Below are 15,833 nucleotides of genomic sequence, written 5' to 3' on the forward strand. Positions count from 1 at the left end.
AACAGCTGCCTGATTTTGAGACGAGAACAGTGCAGCAGTGACTGTTTTTCATGTTTCCATCAATGCTTTATTGCGTGCATACTGTCAGGAGCATCGAAGCAGAACTGCTCCATAATTATGAGGACTCCTGCATCATTCACGGCGTAACACAGGGGGGCTCCTCCGCTACCACCTGAGGAGACTTTACATCAGGGGTGAGCAAGCCACTATGCAGTCTGGAGCTCAGATTTACAGTTAAAACTATTTCGACGGTCTCTTGCTGCGCCAGTCATACCTGAACATGGCCTCCCTTTGGGAGCCCGTTCAAATTAACCGGTTTGATTAATTGAATGCTATAGGTTTGAGACCCATAGCATTCGAATTAGCGAGCGCGTAACGGCATAGACTTGTACGGGCACTGGCCGAGACTGAGCTGGCAGTTCAAATTATCCAAACTTGCAAATTAATGGGGGTCGAATTATTGAGTTTTTACTGTACCACAAATGACCGACACCATTACAGTAACAGACTACGATACCTGCATATCATTCCTTACAAACGCACTACAGTATTAATTAAATAAAAGCTTAAACCCAAGTTGCTCGTTTACGTGGCAATGTATTTAAAAACAGGAATCTACCATAGCTATCTAGTTGAGAAACAAACATCAATGCGCTCAGCAATACCGAGGCCAAGAAAATGTTCCAACATGTGTCACCATCACAATGTGACACCGCTTGTCACGTGCACTTGCTTTAGAAGCAGGAATTAAACTCTTGCGCCATCAAAACAGATATGGATTAGCTATTCTTCTGACCCATATGTGTTCCATGACACTAAGATTATATACCTGGTACAACAGTAAGACAAATATGAGATCACTGGCATTAATAAAAAAAAAATTTCAAGCAGCATGCTGGCTAGAACCACGGCAGTAAAAGAAATATAAGCTAGCACCAGTGAGAATTATCTCAAGGCACCGAGAACTCCCATGGAGACAAGCTAGAAATTCAGCTTACGTCTCCTCTTCTCTGATTTTGGGATTATCAATTAAGAAAAGGGTAAATTACCCTCAGAAGCCACGTGAGGACAGAGTCTCGGTAAGGAACAAAGGAGTCCTTTGTCTTCCCTGAAGACTGGTCAGCCAACTTGGAAATGACTAACCCCAGTGTTGTTAGGGACCTGAAAGGGAATTACAAAATTATAGGGCACACAGGATAGAAAATCAGCAACACCAAGTTCTTAAGCAGACATATGGTGAACATACTGGCATAAAATATTCATGCATCAGCACTAGCTCACTATACTCCACAACAGCTTTTCTGGGGAATGAGGGAAGGCTACAGGCGTAGAGCATCCACTACTGTGTCTTTCAGCCAAATAACTCAACCACATGATGACGGTGTGCCCGGCCACTAGGCACGTTACTCCCTGCATGGTTGCTCACTCCGTGGCTAGTATAGCTGGCGCCATCTATGGAAGCTTCTTGTAACAAGATTTTCCTATAAAAATTGTTGTAATCAAAGAAACTGTCTTTGCCTTGACTTTCTAACACTGGAAGTTGGCTGTTGCATTATAAATATGCCTTAAATAATGAATATTACCAATTACACTATTTCTTAAGAAAAAAACTATAACCTGATACCAGGTGCTATATTCTGTTGCGTAGCAAAAGGGGGTGTGTTTCAGCTCCATAGCTTCTGCTCCATTACCAAAAAAAGTTGTCACGGAGTATAGCCCCGATAGCGGATTTGCAACCTAGCACATAACACATGAAACAAAATGCTTTGAGGTGCAAACTATGAAATAAATGCACATCTAATATTATTACTTTAAGCCATGTGTTTCTGCCAGACCTTTTATGATCAAACACAACAACTCACACCACACTCCTTTTCTCGTTACACCTGCACATTGCTATGTCAAACATGGCTTACTTGTTGATATTAGAGCCTTCTTTTAGACGTTCACCAATGGCGCCCGTCTTGACGGCTCGCTCGCTGCCAGCTAAATCGACGAGACTCATTTTGGACACTTTTTCCCCGGTCACCTGCAACAGTAGCCAGAATGCTCAGGTTGCCATAAAGAATGAAAGTTTCACATACTCGACAATGCTGACCCAGCCAGCGAAGGCAAACAAACGGAGGGAAAACCCTTACCCCTGACAACTTGTCTGTGATTGAACAGGTGAGGGTGATGTTGAATACTGCGTGGGAGCGACTGGACTCGCTGTTCATGTTAGTCGCCGCGACAGTTCGAGACTTGTTACCTTCTGTCATTAGATTATTAATTTCCTGCAATCGAAGGAAATAAAGATGAGCCATAAAAGAGATGATACCTGACAAAACACAGTAAATACAGCAACCTCATGCTGTATGACAAACCTATTTATAGTAGCTATGACCAATAAGCTTCAAAAGATCTGCTGTTTTCCGTACATAGTTGATAATTTTGCATGAATTAATAGCTCTAGATGCAAACTGGACTAAAATACAACAAATATGTGATGATGCGGAACGAGGAGACAGTTGGGATACTTGCCTCATATGAGGATACAGCTAATGTTGAAAGACCATCAACATATGGGCCAAGAATGTTGTGTTCTCGAACTTTTAGATGTTGTTTCCCACTGAAAAAAAAGCGAAAGAAAAGGTATGGCAACCGGAAGATCCTGCAATGTTCACAAATACGCTTTTCAGATTACGACTTCTTCGCTGCTTCCCAACCAGATCAAATCCTTGTCTTATGAAAGGCTGGTTAAGAAACAACAGTTCTGCAATATGGCTAAATACAAGCCATATCCGCACAGAGGTCTCGTCAGAATTCAGCGACTTAAGCAGCACACAAAACCTCATTTCCAGATTGCCTTGACAAACGTGACAATCATGCCACTGAGGCACACAGAATGCTTTCGCATTAGGAATCTAAAACACTGTCCCCATTTCATCCTCCTATATCCCTCAACTGGAAACAATATATATACTAAGTGGTCTCGTTTCCTGCATACATAATCATCACCCAAATTTTGTCACCCTTGAACTCAATATAGATGTTGCGATGAGTCACTTATTTATTTATTTCTCACATTGATAGAACACCTTGAAACAATTTACATACTGTGCTCTACACCACCCTGTTCCTCTTCCTTATTTTCACCATTTCTGTTCACCCACTTCTTTTTTATCACCACTGCACAGGTCTATTCAATCTGCCTGCACTTCAAGGATTGCGTGATTTTTCCTTTGATGTTGCCAAAGCAGCATGCAGTGCCTGCACGATGGCTGTTTGTTTTGGGAGAGTGTCAGAGAGGAACTCCTTTGCGCTTCCTCCGACACTTACAAGACGCATAGGCGCCATGCAAACAGTGCTGAACTGCTTCTTCTTGGAGTTTGAACTGGCACTGCACTGCTGTATGCCAGGTTAACAGGTAAGGGTGATCAGAATATGGACCAGCAGCCAAAAGATTACGGGGCTTGACATAAGAGAAGAAACTAAATTCCTTCAGTTCTCTTCCATGCAGTCTGGAATTAAACTCTGCTACTGGTGCCTGATGGGGTGAACAGCACAGTGGACATTTAAAGCTGAGGCAGTGTGAACAATTCAGTGTCACTTGGTGATGCTGCACCCTTACAAGCTTGCGACTGCGTCAGTACAGTAGTCATTGGCATGAAGGCACAACTACTTGTTCAGTTTGAATGCAAATAGGCATTTTTGTTATGTTCTAGATAGTTTCCCTGACAAAAAACAAGCTGTTTAGCACTTTTGCAAGTGTGATCATAAAGGAGCCCAAAATAACTTCAGTTCTGACAATGCTCCCTGTGTTCCCATTAATACTGCACCAGACTGTACCTCTTAAATGACACCGAATCTGTGCACATAAATGAGCAGCGAGAGTACATCGGCAGAGGACACTCACCCCCTGGGGTCCAACAGGTCGTGGACCCGTTCGTTGTAGATCTCCATGTACGACACCTCCACCTTGTAGCTGACGCTTGGGTCCGTGCAGCAGGCAATACGCTCAAATAGTGAGTCGCATAGCCGTGGTATCACCCCTTTGCTGTCTGCGGAGCCCATCATGGTGTAACTCTTGCCAGAGCCTGGTAGAATGACAGAATGCAACAGAGTAAGGAAGAGAGAGAAAAAAAAAATGGCATACTTCTTGACGACAACTTAATACCGAAGAAGCAGGCAAACAAATGAATAAATTAACAAACACAATATTATTAGCCAATAAATACTAGCATATTTACGTTCCTTTTATAATGCCTATAGGCCTTTAATGTAACTATAACTAAAGGAAATGAAATTAGGACTCAAGATTTTAAATCCTGCAGCATTTGCCTAAATGGCTTACAGAGCACTGTGCTACATATAGTTTGTCAGCAAGGTCTCCAGCAGATTATGCTGAAACCCAATGCTGTATACATGTAAACCAGCCATAAACTTCCCTCTGAACAAGTGACAAACACGGCTACACATTAAGCAAGCTCAAAAGCACACAATCGACACTCTGCTGGCACTCCCTTGGCAAAGATGTGGCGTGATGAGCTTGTATTAAAACAACAACAACAAAAAATTAGGGTTGGGGGCACAAGGCTTGTAAGAACAAATCAAGAGAGGAGGGACGTTACAATCAGCAAGCTGACACTTCCAATGTAATATACAAAGCAACCCCCCCCCCCTGTAACTTACAGAGCAAGGCCCGGCTGGCAGGGAAAAAAATGTGACATACCAGTCTGCCCATAGGCGAAAATGCAGGCGTTGTATCCTTGGAAGGCATTGTCCAGGATGTCTGTGCCTAGGCAGGTGTACACTTTTTCCTGGTTGGCAAAGTGTGGGTCCGCTTCGTTGAATGACCAGAAACAGTGGTCGAAGGCAAATGTCTGTACGAGGCAGGGCAGTGTGTGAGTGCCCGAGCTGTACTTAGCACATGAAGTAAGCCAGTTCACAATGATTCCTATACAGACAGCACAGCTCACCTTTGGATGTTTCCTCCTATTCCAGCATTGGTTGCAAAGCGGTGCAAATGATGACATAGGACAAAAGAAAAGCATGTGTCAGAACGCAGTGCTAGGAAATTCAATGCAAAAAGATCCTGCAATAGTAACACAGTCCCACTGACGCTAACAAATGCTCGCAACATAGCCCCGTTTTATTGCTATAAAAAAAATGAATGTAATATGAATGTAATGTAAAAATGAATGTAATGAATGCAATAAGCTCTATAATACACATCTGGCATGGTTTCTTAAATGTGAAAATTTATTCATGCAGTGTGTACTAGAATGTTAGTCTATTATATAAAGATGGATATAACGTTTAATAAACATACTGAGAGCGAGAAATTAACATGATGGGACACACACCAACTCCTGCAGAATTTTCCACTGAAGGGCTCAGTAATGAGCTATTAAGAGCAAATGGTTGATCGTTTGATTAAGCAACTACAGTGGTAATCAAACACACAAATCAAAATAAACAAATATGTTCAGGCTTGTCTTCAAAAATGATGTGTTCCTCTCAAACAATGACCTCGGGTTAAAAGAAAAAAAGGACAGCTGAGGAATCAGAATATTTTGTCCTGTCTACGCAAATTTACAATTAACTTTTATTATACAAGAAATTCTCATTTGCAACAATGACGATGTTTGACACCTTGCAGGCAAGGATAAATAATGGACTAAGGAGCAATGACTTGGGTTAAGATGTATCAATGACAAATTTTCAATGTGGCAGACTGTGCCACTTTTGTAAAGCAGTAATGGATGCTATTCAGTGGACATCCTTTACAGCCCAGTTGTCTTTAACAGCGTTGCAGAAGTGGAGCATTCAACTTGCAAGAAAATGAAAAGTCCTGTTGTTGGGGGTGAACAGAAAAAGAAAATATCTTCATGGCCCACAATTTATTCACTTCCAATTTCCAACATAATGGCCCTATCGTGTCCTGCAACTACCTACATGCACAATGGCCTCAACAAAGGCTTCTTTATTTCCCCGCTTCTCCAGCTCCCCTATTCATTTTAAAACTTAAAAAAAAAAGTCATTGCCAGAATGCACGCTACTGAACACAAACAAACAAAACTACGACAATAGACAGAACTTATACTCTACGCTCCGAATCAATTTGATGTTTTCTGGGCACTCAAGAGTAATGAGACAACACAACAATAGCGCAAAAGTGATCCCGCAGCCATCTGCAAAGCAAGAGTGCTTCAATAATGACCCAATCACCTCGACAATCGACCTGTCACACGCCACCAGAAAAACACGCAGTTCCCCTTCGTGGCCCCTGCCTGCCAACCAATGGCACGAGGCACCAGAGCCGGAGGCACATACTAAACAAAAAAAAGGAAAGAAGTGCCCCCAAAACAGCCCCCCCCCATTTTCTCTCCTGGATGCAGCCTTTCCGCTCCAGTGCCCCTGCACAATGGTCAATGTCAATGCCAGCAGTGGTGACAATGCAGCCGCCGCTTGTGTCAGAACTGAATAAGCACATGTTGGGCAACATAAAGCAGGGTGGCGGATCGAGGAACAGCAGGACTCACCCTTCGCCCTTGTTGCAGTTGTAGAGGATCGTCTGACCCTCGGTCATCTCGACGACGCATTGTGCCCCCAGTTCCACCTCTGCATGACAGCAAACAAGCAGACTCGCATTAGGCTCGCAAATGGGATCATTCAGCTGCATGCTCCAACATCGAATGACATTAACTGTCACAGAGTGGAAGAGAGCCACAAAAAATATCAGCAAGTTGATGCTATACGTTAGTCACACTGCTGCGAGAACATATCATGTTTGTCCAATGCAATTAGGAAAATCTTCCCAAGGTGTAGTAGATATGGAGCAAACATGCTCCTTCTTTGATGAACAAACAATGGTAAGGCAAAGAAGTGGGGAAGAGAAAGATCGTTCAGAACAAGGAATCAGATACTCATGGATGTTATCCAAGACCACCATTATTTCATTTTCTATGCAGCAAACTATCATGTGCAAAGAGTTGCATGTATAGGACTGCACAGAACGATGAATATTGGTTTATGCAGCTCTTGCACACAAAGAACAAACAAATCTGGAGAAACAGAATGTCAGTGATACCAGTTACCCACAGGACTTAAAATATTTCTATACACTCAACTAATCTGCCCCAACCAAAATCAGTAGTGCGTGGGAAGGCAGCTTAGATGGAGCCGTATGTTCTAAAAGCTTGGCCGTAATGATTCTTAGTTTCCGAACACATTTTTGTTCGAATCATCCAGAGGAAAAATAAATAGTGCCACAAACATGGCACTACAGCAAACAACGCCACGTGTATGTTATAGGTTTGGACTCTCATTGCATTGCGAACTTCTGGCAAACAAGCAAAATAAACGCATTTGCAAATTAATATTTTTATTTCGGCACACAAATGCATGACACATGTTCTCTAAGCAAAAACAAGGTGGAACTAAGTCAAGCAAAAACAAGGCGGGACTAAGCGGTCTTTCCTGTCTCTGCACCACAGTACTGTATCGCGTATCACGCCCAACTACCTAACCAGTGTGCGCATGCTTGCCGCAAAACGACGCGACGCTCGAGCGGCGCATGCGCAGTAAACCGAGCCATAGCGGTTACGTTCCGCCTATCCTTTGACATTTCACGCACTGGACGTGCAAAAGAACAAGAGAGAGGTATTTTCGCTAATCCGAGACGGTCCGGCCGTCGTGACGCTCGTGTACACCGTTACGCAATCATGTGGCACGCACACGACGCCAGTTCCTCCCTCCTCCTTCCGCCCTCCCCTTACCACTGCAGCCTATCAGGAACCAGTCGAGGTGGGAGCCGAAACCGTATCGAACACGGCCGGCGCCGCTGGGGAACGTCCGTGAGCTCCGGCGAGCCAAGCAGCGGGGGTGAGGGAGGCTGGGGAAGAAGGCCGCGCGGTCTGGTCTATGTAACACCGCGCGAAATCGAGCCTCGATGGGGAATCGTGCGCTGCGATGGGCGCGTTCGCTGTTTGCGCAGGTCGGCCCTCTCAAAGCGCGCATCTGGCTTGCGCAACGCGTGTTATTTCCGTCCGCCCGGGGCCGTTGTGCTCTCCATTTAGCATATCGTTAGTGTGTGTTCACGCCTAACAACTACAACGCCACTAGCTCAAAGGATCAGCCTCGCTTGGATGTGGGCACCGGAGCGTGAACGAAAAGGCTTAGATCGAGGACAGCGCAGAAGGCGAACGATGGGAAAACAATAGGTAAGCTGGGCGGTGCGGGGAATGGGTTAGGGAACAAGCGCGAGTTAACGGTATCCTAGCTGAAAGAGAGAAGAAATGGGCATAAGCGTGTGATGCGAAGGCAAGATAACCGTAACGGAGTGGGCTCCAAGAGAAGGCAGGAGGAGCAGGGGCGGCAAAGTGTAAGGAGGGCGCATGTGCTTAGGAAGTTAACGCGGATAAAGTGGCTGCAGCTAGTGCAAGCCCCTCTTCTGTAGTTACACTACAGTGAACTGTAGTAAGTAGTAACACTGCAGTCGACGTAGTCAAACTGATGATGATATGAGCATTGCTGGATGGATGTCAGGACAACCCTCTTAGAAACGGGGTGGTGGCGGGTGCGAGAACCACACCGGCGGAGAATTTTTGGTAGCGTGTTTGTAATGATACTCAAGACATTAGTATGCATGGACCACACACTTCCATAAGTCTACGATTGCAAAAAATTTTTAGATTGCTTTTCTCGTGCTCTTTCGGTTTCAACAGTGAATCTATGGCTGTGACGTCAACGTTTAGTATATGTCACGTGAGGCATGAAAACTGCGATATCCTCGATGCTCCGTCCTTTCAATTAAAACGCTAAAGTCACCATCATCATCAGCCTGACTACGCCCACTGCAGGGCGAAGGTCTCTCCCATGTCTCTCCAATTAACCCTGTCCTGTGCCAGTTGTGTTGAAGCCAGCCTGCTTCAAACGCCAAAATGACAACGAATGAAGCAGCAGCGATTATATTGTAGTTTTTCACTCCTCACGTGACCTATATTGACCTCTGACGTCACAATCATCGTTCGTCTATTGAAACCGAAGCAGAAACAACGTGAGAAAAGAATTTCAATTATAAATTATTTAGCGGTCTTAGGCGAATACCACTTGGTCAGTACATCTGACCGGACCACAGGGGTGGTTCACGTTGTAACGAGTGCAAGGTATGCGGCACTGCGAAATTCAAGCGCTGGCAACCACACTTATTTCGATCACTAAAGATATGGAATGCTTAATGGCGGAATATTCCCGCCCGAAAGCATACAGCGACTCGATGAAGTTAGCAAAGGAAGGAGACTTTCAAACGCGAAACCGGAGATTTTGAGGCTATCAATTAGAGGAGACTGAAACCTCGGTTTAAATCTTGGTAACTGCAAGGTATACGCATGTTTTGAAGAGGGAATCTCCGTTGCCAACCGCTATGTGCTCCGTATTATGTACCAGGCTTTCACTGAAATGTTTTGATGCATGGCTCATTACAGCGCCTCCTCTACTCATGATTAAGCAAGTGTCGACATCATGGACCTTTTTGTCGGCAGCTTCTTTGCTGAAACCGCCATGAAGAAACAAACTTCCCTCGCAAGGCTCGCAAGATAGCTAGGTCGGAAGTTACGTACCCGCGAAGCCTTCTGCTATTGGCTCGTCTCGTGAGCTACTTCCGCGCAGTGGGCGATATTTTCTGCGAACCCCAGAACCTGAGATTGGTTCGGCGGCTGCCAGCCCATCGCCCGAAGGCATCGCGCGGCGTGTCGCTGCGAATTATCGTGTGAGTTGATATGGCGGCGGGAAATGCCGCCGGCTTGGCTAATGCGGCGGGTCCTTTTACAGCCACCTCGTCAGTTGACCTGTTCAACTGCCGACCCCCTACCTGATCATCATCATCAGCAGCCTGACTACGCCCACTTCAGGGCAAAGGCTTTCCCATGTCTCTCCAATTAACCCTGTCATATGCCAGCTGCGGCCACCGTATCCCCACAAGCGTCTGAATCTCCTCCGCCCACCTAACTTTCTGCCACCCCCTGTTGAGCTTGCATAATCCACTCCGTTACCAATAAGGACCAGCGGTTATCTTGCATTCGCATTACAAGCACCGCCCAAGCCCATTTCTTCGTCTTGATTTCGACTATAGGATATTATTAACTCGCGTTTGTTCCCTCACTTCTGCCTGCTTCGGGTCTCTTTACGTTACACCAATCATTTTTCTTTACATAGCACGCTGCGTTGTCCTTAAGCTGGACCCTTTTCGTTAGCCTCTACGTTTCTGCCCCGACCTCAGTCACTCTGAACTGCCGTTGAGATCTCAACGGCATTTAGCGCTGCCGTGCAACACCGCTAACTGCCGTTCAGTTCAACTGACGCTCAACTGATCCGCCATTCAAGAAAGCCCGTGTAACAAGGTGCCAATGTCCCCTTAACGCGCTTTGGATCTCCCACGGACGCTTTTGTCAGCCTAATCGTTCAGACTTTCCGCACAGGAGGGCACTCTGACAGTGGATTGAGGGGGGGGGGGGGGTATAAGCGGAACTTGGCAGACCTGTCGCTACTGGCCGTGCTCGGCGCTGCCCAGCAAACGAGCCCGCGGAGTGGACAAGGCCAAATTATGCGAATTCCGCTATGTCGTCGCGGCGTGCGGGGTGCTGACAAGCGCTGGCAAGCCACCAGGAAGAATCGGGATGGCTGTTCGGATCACTGAACGAGGCATTAAAACCGATGGAGGCACTCAACATGTGCCACGAGTCCATGACGGCTCACCTTGGGGCACGGTGCTTTAAAGAGTGCCTTACGGGTGTCTCGATGTCAGTGACACCTATCAGGGTGGTGCCAACTATTTTTCTGCCAGGCAGCGCCATTTTTGAGGCACGAAACTTGCCCAAACCTCCAGTATTGACGTGAAGCTTATATTTATTTCGCCGATGCCACAAGTAAAATGCGTGCATCGACACCACTTTGTTGTCTCGGATCCCGGCGGCTACGCTTCACCGCCATTCGCTTCAGAACGGTGGCAGCCCGTACTTTTCGGTAAGGACGTCTCACGAGCTTTTGCAGTCGACTGGCGGGAAGATTTCTACATCCAATTTCATGACCGATAAATGCGCCTTTTGCTGCCGGAAAAACGGCGACATAGCCAAAGACAGCCAGACAACCAAGTTTTACTGAGAACAATAATTGGACGGAGTTATCATCAGCGGCCCATTGAGAAGCATGCGTCATGCCAAGCTTCCGGCTTATTGGTCAAAAAGGTGACCACGTGACCCCACTTTCTGACGTCACCGTGTCTCGTGTTTTGACAAAAAATACTGCTACTGTATAGAACTACCTACATTAGACACGCGGAAAGCCTCCCACGCACAGAAGAGGACAACACCTTTGCGAAAGAAGGAATATCTATCGACACTCTCAGACGTTTGCTGACGTTCTAGTCGGCGTTTTCCTCATTTCCATCGGCAACAAAACCTGTCTATGTTTTTTGTATTGATACGCACAGCTGTTTGACGTGATTTTTACTCTGCACTTATTGCTGCCACAGCAACAGCGTTCAGACTTTCAGCGTTCAGACAGCGACTTTCAGACTTCGACCTTGCTGCGTCGATGTCTTTTTTTTTTTTTGCAGGCAGCTATGAGCCTCCCCTTACAAAAATTTATTCGGACACTCAATGACTGTCCACAGACTGGCCACAGACTTTTTGTCAATGAAGTTTATGGACTTTCTATAGGCAATATCAACAGACTAGTAGTCTATACACGATGATTGCAAAAAAAAAAAAAGGAAGTATCTACACGAAATACATAGACCCTTTCTATAACGGTTGTTTGATTTGCACTAACTCTGAACGCCTTAACTACTGAAGATAGGCAAGTCCCCTCCGCAGCCGAGGCGTAGTACGCCAGACGCTGCATACGCCCACCTAGGTCGTAATAGGCCGCCGCCTCGCCTTTGCTCGGGAAGCAAGACGTGTTTGTTTTGCTCCGTGACCTCCAACGATTCCATCCGCGACTGGCCGATATCGGGCAGATAACGACCCAGGAGCAGCGAGCCACGCACCGTATACGACGCCTGCGCTGCAGATCCGAGGGAGGAAGTCGCCCGGTGTGGGAAACAGAAGAGAAAAGAAAAGAATGGGAAAGAGAACACGAAAGGTAGGGAGGGGGAGTGGGGGAGAGGGGAGGGGTAGGAAAGCTGTGCCTGGCCCGTGGGCACCTCTGCACCTCTCGCTCGAGTGTGCACCCCGATAAGAGACGACACGACGGCCACCGGCGCTGCTCGATCTCCGAGCGTTCCTTCGAGTGTTCTTTGCACCGCAAAAAGCCTCGCGATACGAGCGCAGATTGTGCACGTGACGGCTCCTTCCGGTGATGCCGCTTCGCTCTGCAAAGCGCACAGGGGGAACGCGCGAGGGCGTGTATTGTAGTAAACCTCGTTATAACGAAATGGTTTATAATTAAATAATGGATATAACGAAGTAATCGCCGGGCCCCTTCAACTTCGTTATAACGAAGTTAAACTGTATATAATTTAACGAAATAATGGATATAACGAAGGAATCGTGATTCTCCTTAGGAAGCTCGGTCAACACGGGCTATAACGAAGTAATCGCCGGGCCCCTTCAACTACGTTATAACGAAGTTCAACTGTATATAATTTAACAAAACCATGGATATAACGAAGGAATGATGATATCTCCTTAGGAAGCTCGGGTAACACGGACTATAACGAAGCTACGGCTATAACGAAGTAATCGCCAGGAACCTTCAACTTCGTTATAACGAAGTTCGACCGTATACAATTTAACGAAATAATGGATATACCGAAGGAATGACGATTCCCCTTGAAAGCTCGGTCAACGCGGGCTATAACGAAGCTACGCATATAACGAAGTAATCGCCGGGCCCCTTCGACTTCGTTATAACGAAGTTCAACCCTACATAATTTAACGAAATAATGGATATAACAAAGGAATGACGATTCCACTTGAAAGCTCGGTCAACGCGGGTTATAACGAAGCTACGCATATAACGAAGTAATCGCCGGGCCCCTTCAGCTTATTTATAACAAGTTTCAACTGTATATAAAGTGCAGCGAACGTCAAGGCTCGCGAAACATCGCAACCCTTTGTAAGGCGCAAGTTCAGGACTCTAGAAATTGAACATAAGTCTCGTTTCAACCACTGTTTTTTTTTTAAGGCGGAAGCCTTTAATGCGTCATAGTTGTAAGCAGGAGTTGTCGGCAGAAATGTCACGCTTTTCAATTGGTCGAAATGGTCGTTACGTCACAGTGCGAGAATTTCAAATGGGGCCAATTGTACTTTGGCTAGTAACCATGCAACCGATTAAAGGGATAGTATAGTGATGCTCCAAGTAAGTGAGACTGGGTTTAGTTAATTGCTTAAATAACCGATTAGTATAATTAACCTTTCTAGTCACACCAGTCAAATAAATAAAACCGAGTAGTTAGGGGTACACGTTGACTTCTTAAACAGATATGAAACGTGGCACGTATCCGCACCTCAGTGTCTTGTGTGCATAAGAAAACTTGCATTAGAACTGAGAACTGCTTCAATAAGTATTACGAACTGACTGACTGAAGCAACAGGCTAAAAAAAAAAGCTCAGAAATTTTTCGAAATTTCTTTTTCCAACCAAACTCAGCCGCTTGTCGAACAGTACACCTGCGCTCGTAAAAAAAAAAAAAAAACGAACAGAACACCAAGGGGGCCTTTTAGGGAAGGATAAAATCACGCTGAATGGCTTCTCCGTAATTGCCGGGCACTTGAAGCAATGAAGTGGGACCACAGGAGTCCCGCAGTCTTAAAAAGGGTTAACAGCATACTAACACAACACTGCCCTGCATGGTGTTTTTTTTCTTTTTTCAGGTATTATGTAAACTATTATTACAAACAGTATCGTTGTAATGACCATCCCTATCATCATCATCGTCATAATCTAGGCAATGCATTATTCAGGAGAGGTTTAACAAACACCAGCAATTAAGTAATGCATCCCCCAACACACACACGCACGACGAGCATCATGGCGCCCACAGTGGCCCTTTGCCACGTAAGAACCCATTTACGCGATTAACCTCAATTAACGGGAAAGGGGGGAGCCGGAGGGGGAGGAATCATCAAACGCATGCACCCGGAAAGCGAACAGCATTCGACACCACGCAAGGCACCGAGAAACCGCAGTGTGTTTGTGCAAGTTCAGTGCAGCGAAGTGTGTGTGTGGGGGGGGGGGGGGGGGGGGAGGCAGCGATATTTTCTTACGCCACCCCTTTAAGCCTGCGCGGAGAGCGATAGGACGAAGAAAACTGAAAACAGACAGAAAAGAAACGCGCACAACCGCGACCGGGACGCGAATGCGTGACTCGCGTTTGCAAGGCAGGGACGACGTTTCGTCAGCCCTGCCTGGTGACCGGTTGGCAACGTCGCCAAAGCTGCGCTAACTCCGCGCGTAACTCTCCCTCTACACAAAATGAAGTAACCATCAAGGTCGGTATTCCCCGCAAGCGGCCAGCTCCCATATCGCTTCAGGCAATGTCCACGATCAAGAGCGGCAGCGTAGGAAGCGTACGCACGTGCAAACGCAAAGGCCGTTCCAGTCGGGTACGAGAGCTAGTCTACCCCACTGAAACGTTCCTTATGAGCCGCTCATATGGAGTCCACATGCTATGAAAGAATGTATGGAAATTCATATCTTTTCTGTACGGAGTCCACAAGCATTCCATATAACCTCTATACGATTTCGGTTTGGTCTATGGGGTTCTGGGGTTCTCCACCACCTGGGGTTCTCCACATAGTGCGTATGACATCATATGGAGACCGTAAGTTTTCATACGTCCTTTCTATACCGATTCCATATTCCCCGTACTAACTCTATGTAATTCATATGCAAACGTATAAAATTCGATTTATTTGATTTATTGGGGTTGAACGTCCCAGAGCGACTCAGGCTATGAGGGACGCCGCAGTGAAGGGCTCCGGAAATTTCGACCACCTGGGGTTCTTTAACGTGCACTGAGATCACACAGTACACGGGCCTCTAGAATTTCGCCTCCGTCGAAATTCAGCCGCCGCGGCCGGGATCGAACCCGCGTCTTTCGGGCCAGCAGCCGAGCGCCGTAACCACTGAGCCACCGCGGCGAGTAAACGTGTGGAATTATAGGACTCGTCATACGTAAACTTCCAGTAGGGTAGACGTCGTATCCGTCTGGCCTCCTGTGGAAAGATCTGCGATATCTTTCACATGGTGTGGGCATGTACTCAGAATCCTCACCTTCCCCCTTCCCCCACCCCCACCCGAGAAGCATGGAAGACTGCCCTCCTCAACTGCTCCACACTGGAGTCCCAAAGGGCTCTAGTAAAGCGGGCGCGAGACGGGGCCTCGTTGTGCGGTGTCCCGGACTGAGGATACCGACCATGAAGCGGGGTTTTTTTACCGTCAAACTCTCTTTGAATATTAAAGTTTTTCACCAGCACCACCGCGGAGATAACGGTTTTAATTAAACAGTTTAAAAATATGAAAAATGGATTTAAAATATGAGACTATAGGAATGATACCGAGGCGGAAGCGATTAACGGGAAACGTGCTTGCGTATTTCCCGTTTCCGACAACTCCTCTGCTTTATCATTCGCAGCACTTCCGGCCTCTGCACGCACTCTTAAAAAGCATTATTTCAGGGTCACAGTTGGAATGAGTAGCAGCCCCACAGCAGCGTGAACTAGCCAGGAGGCGGACATGTCAGTAATAAAATTACTGCAATAAAATTATAGTAATTAAATTACTTTTCTCGCTAATTTGTAATGCAATGCGTTACTTTTACTCTGGTCTATAGTAATTCAGTGATGCGGT

General features: G+C 46.3%; 1 protein-coding gene across 2 annotated transcripts in view; it reads right to left on the minus strand.

Annotated features, from left to right (window-relative positions):
* Khc-73 (Kinesin heavy chain 73) overlaps nucleotides 1–15,833 on the minus strand; it is an 87,667-nt gene that overhangs the window by 39,302 nt on the left and 32,532 nt on the right. For both annotated transcript variants that reach the window (XM_089557326.1, XM_089557325.1), the window contains exons 2-9: nucleotides 6,525–6,603; nucleotides 4,959–4,974; nucleotides 4,712–4,862; nucleotides 3,896–4,076; nucleotides 2,521–2,608; nucleotides 2,139–2,273; nucleotides 1,917–2,029; nucleotides 1,050–1,161 (exon numbers count right to left, since the gene is read on the minus strand). In XM_089557326.1, the coding sequence (XP_089413452.1) occupies nucleotides 1,050–1,161; nucleotides 1,917–2,029; nucleotides 2,139–2,273; nucleotides 2,521–2,608; nucleotides 3,896–4,076; nucleotides 4,712–4,862; nucleotides 4,959–4,974; nucleotides 6,525–6,603 (875 nt within the window). The remainder of the gene's footprint in view (nucleotides 1–1,049; nucleotides 1,162–1,916; nucleotides 2,030–2,138; nucleotides 2,274–2,520; nucleotides 2,609–3,895; nucleotides 4,077–4,711; nucleotides 4,863–4,958; nucleotides 4,975–6,524; nucleotides 6,604–15,833) is intronic.

The sequence above is a fragment of the Amblyomma mixtum genome, chromosome 8 (genome assembly GCF_055824585.1).
Source record: "Amblyomma mixtum isolate Tamu chromosome 8, ASM5582458v1, whole genome shotgun sequence".
NCBI lineage: Eukaryota > Metazoa > Arthropoda > Arachnida > Ixodida > Ixodidae > Amblyomma > Amblyomma mixtum.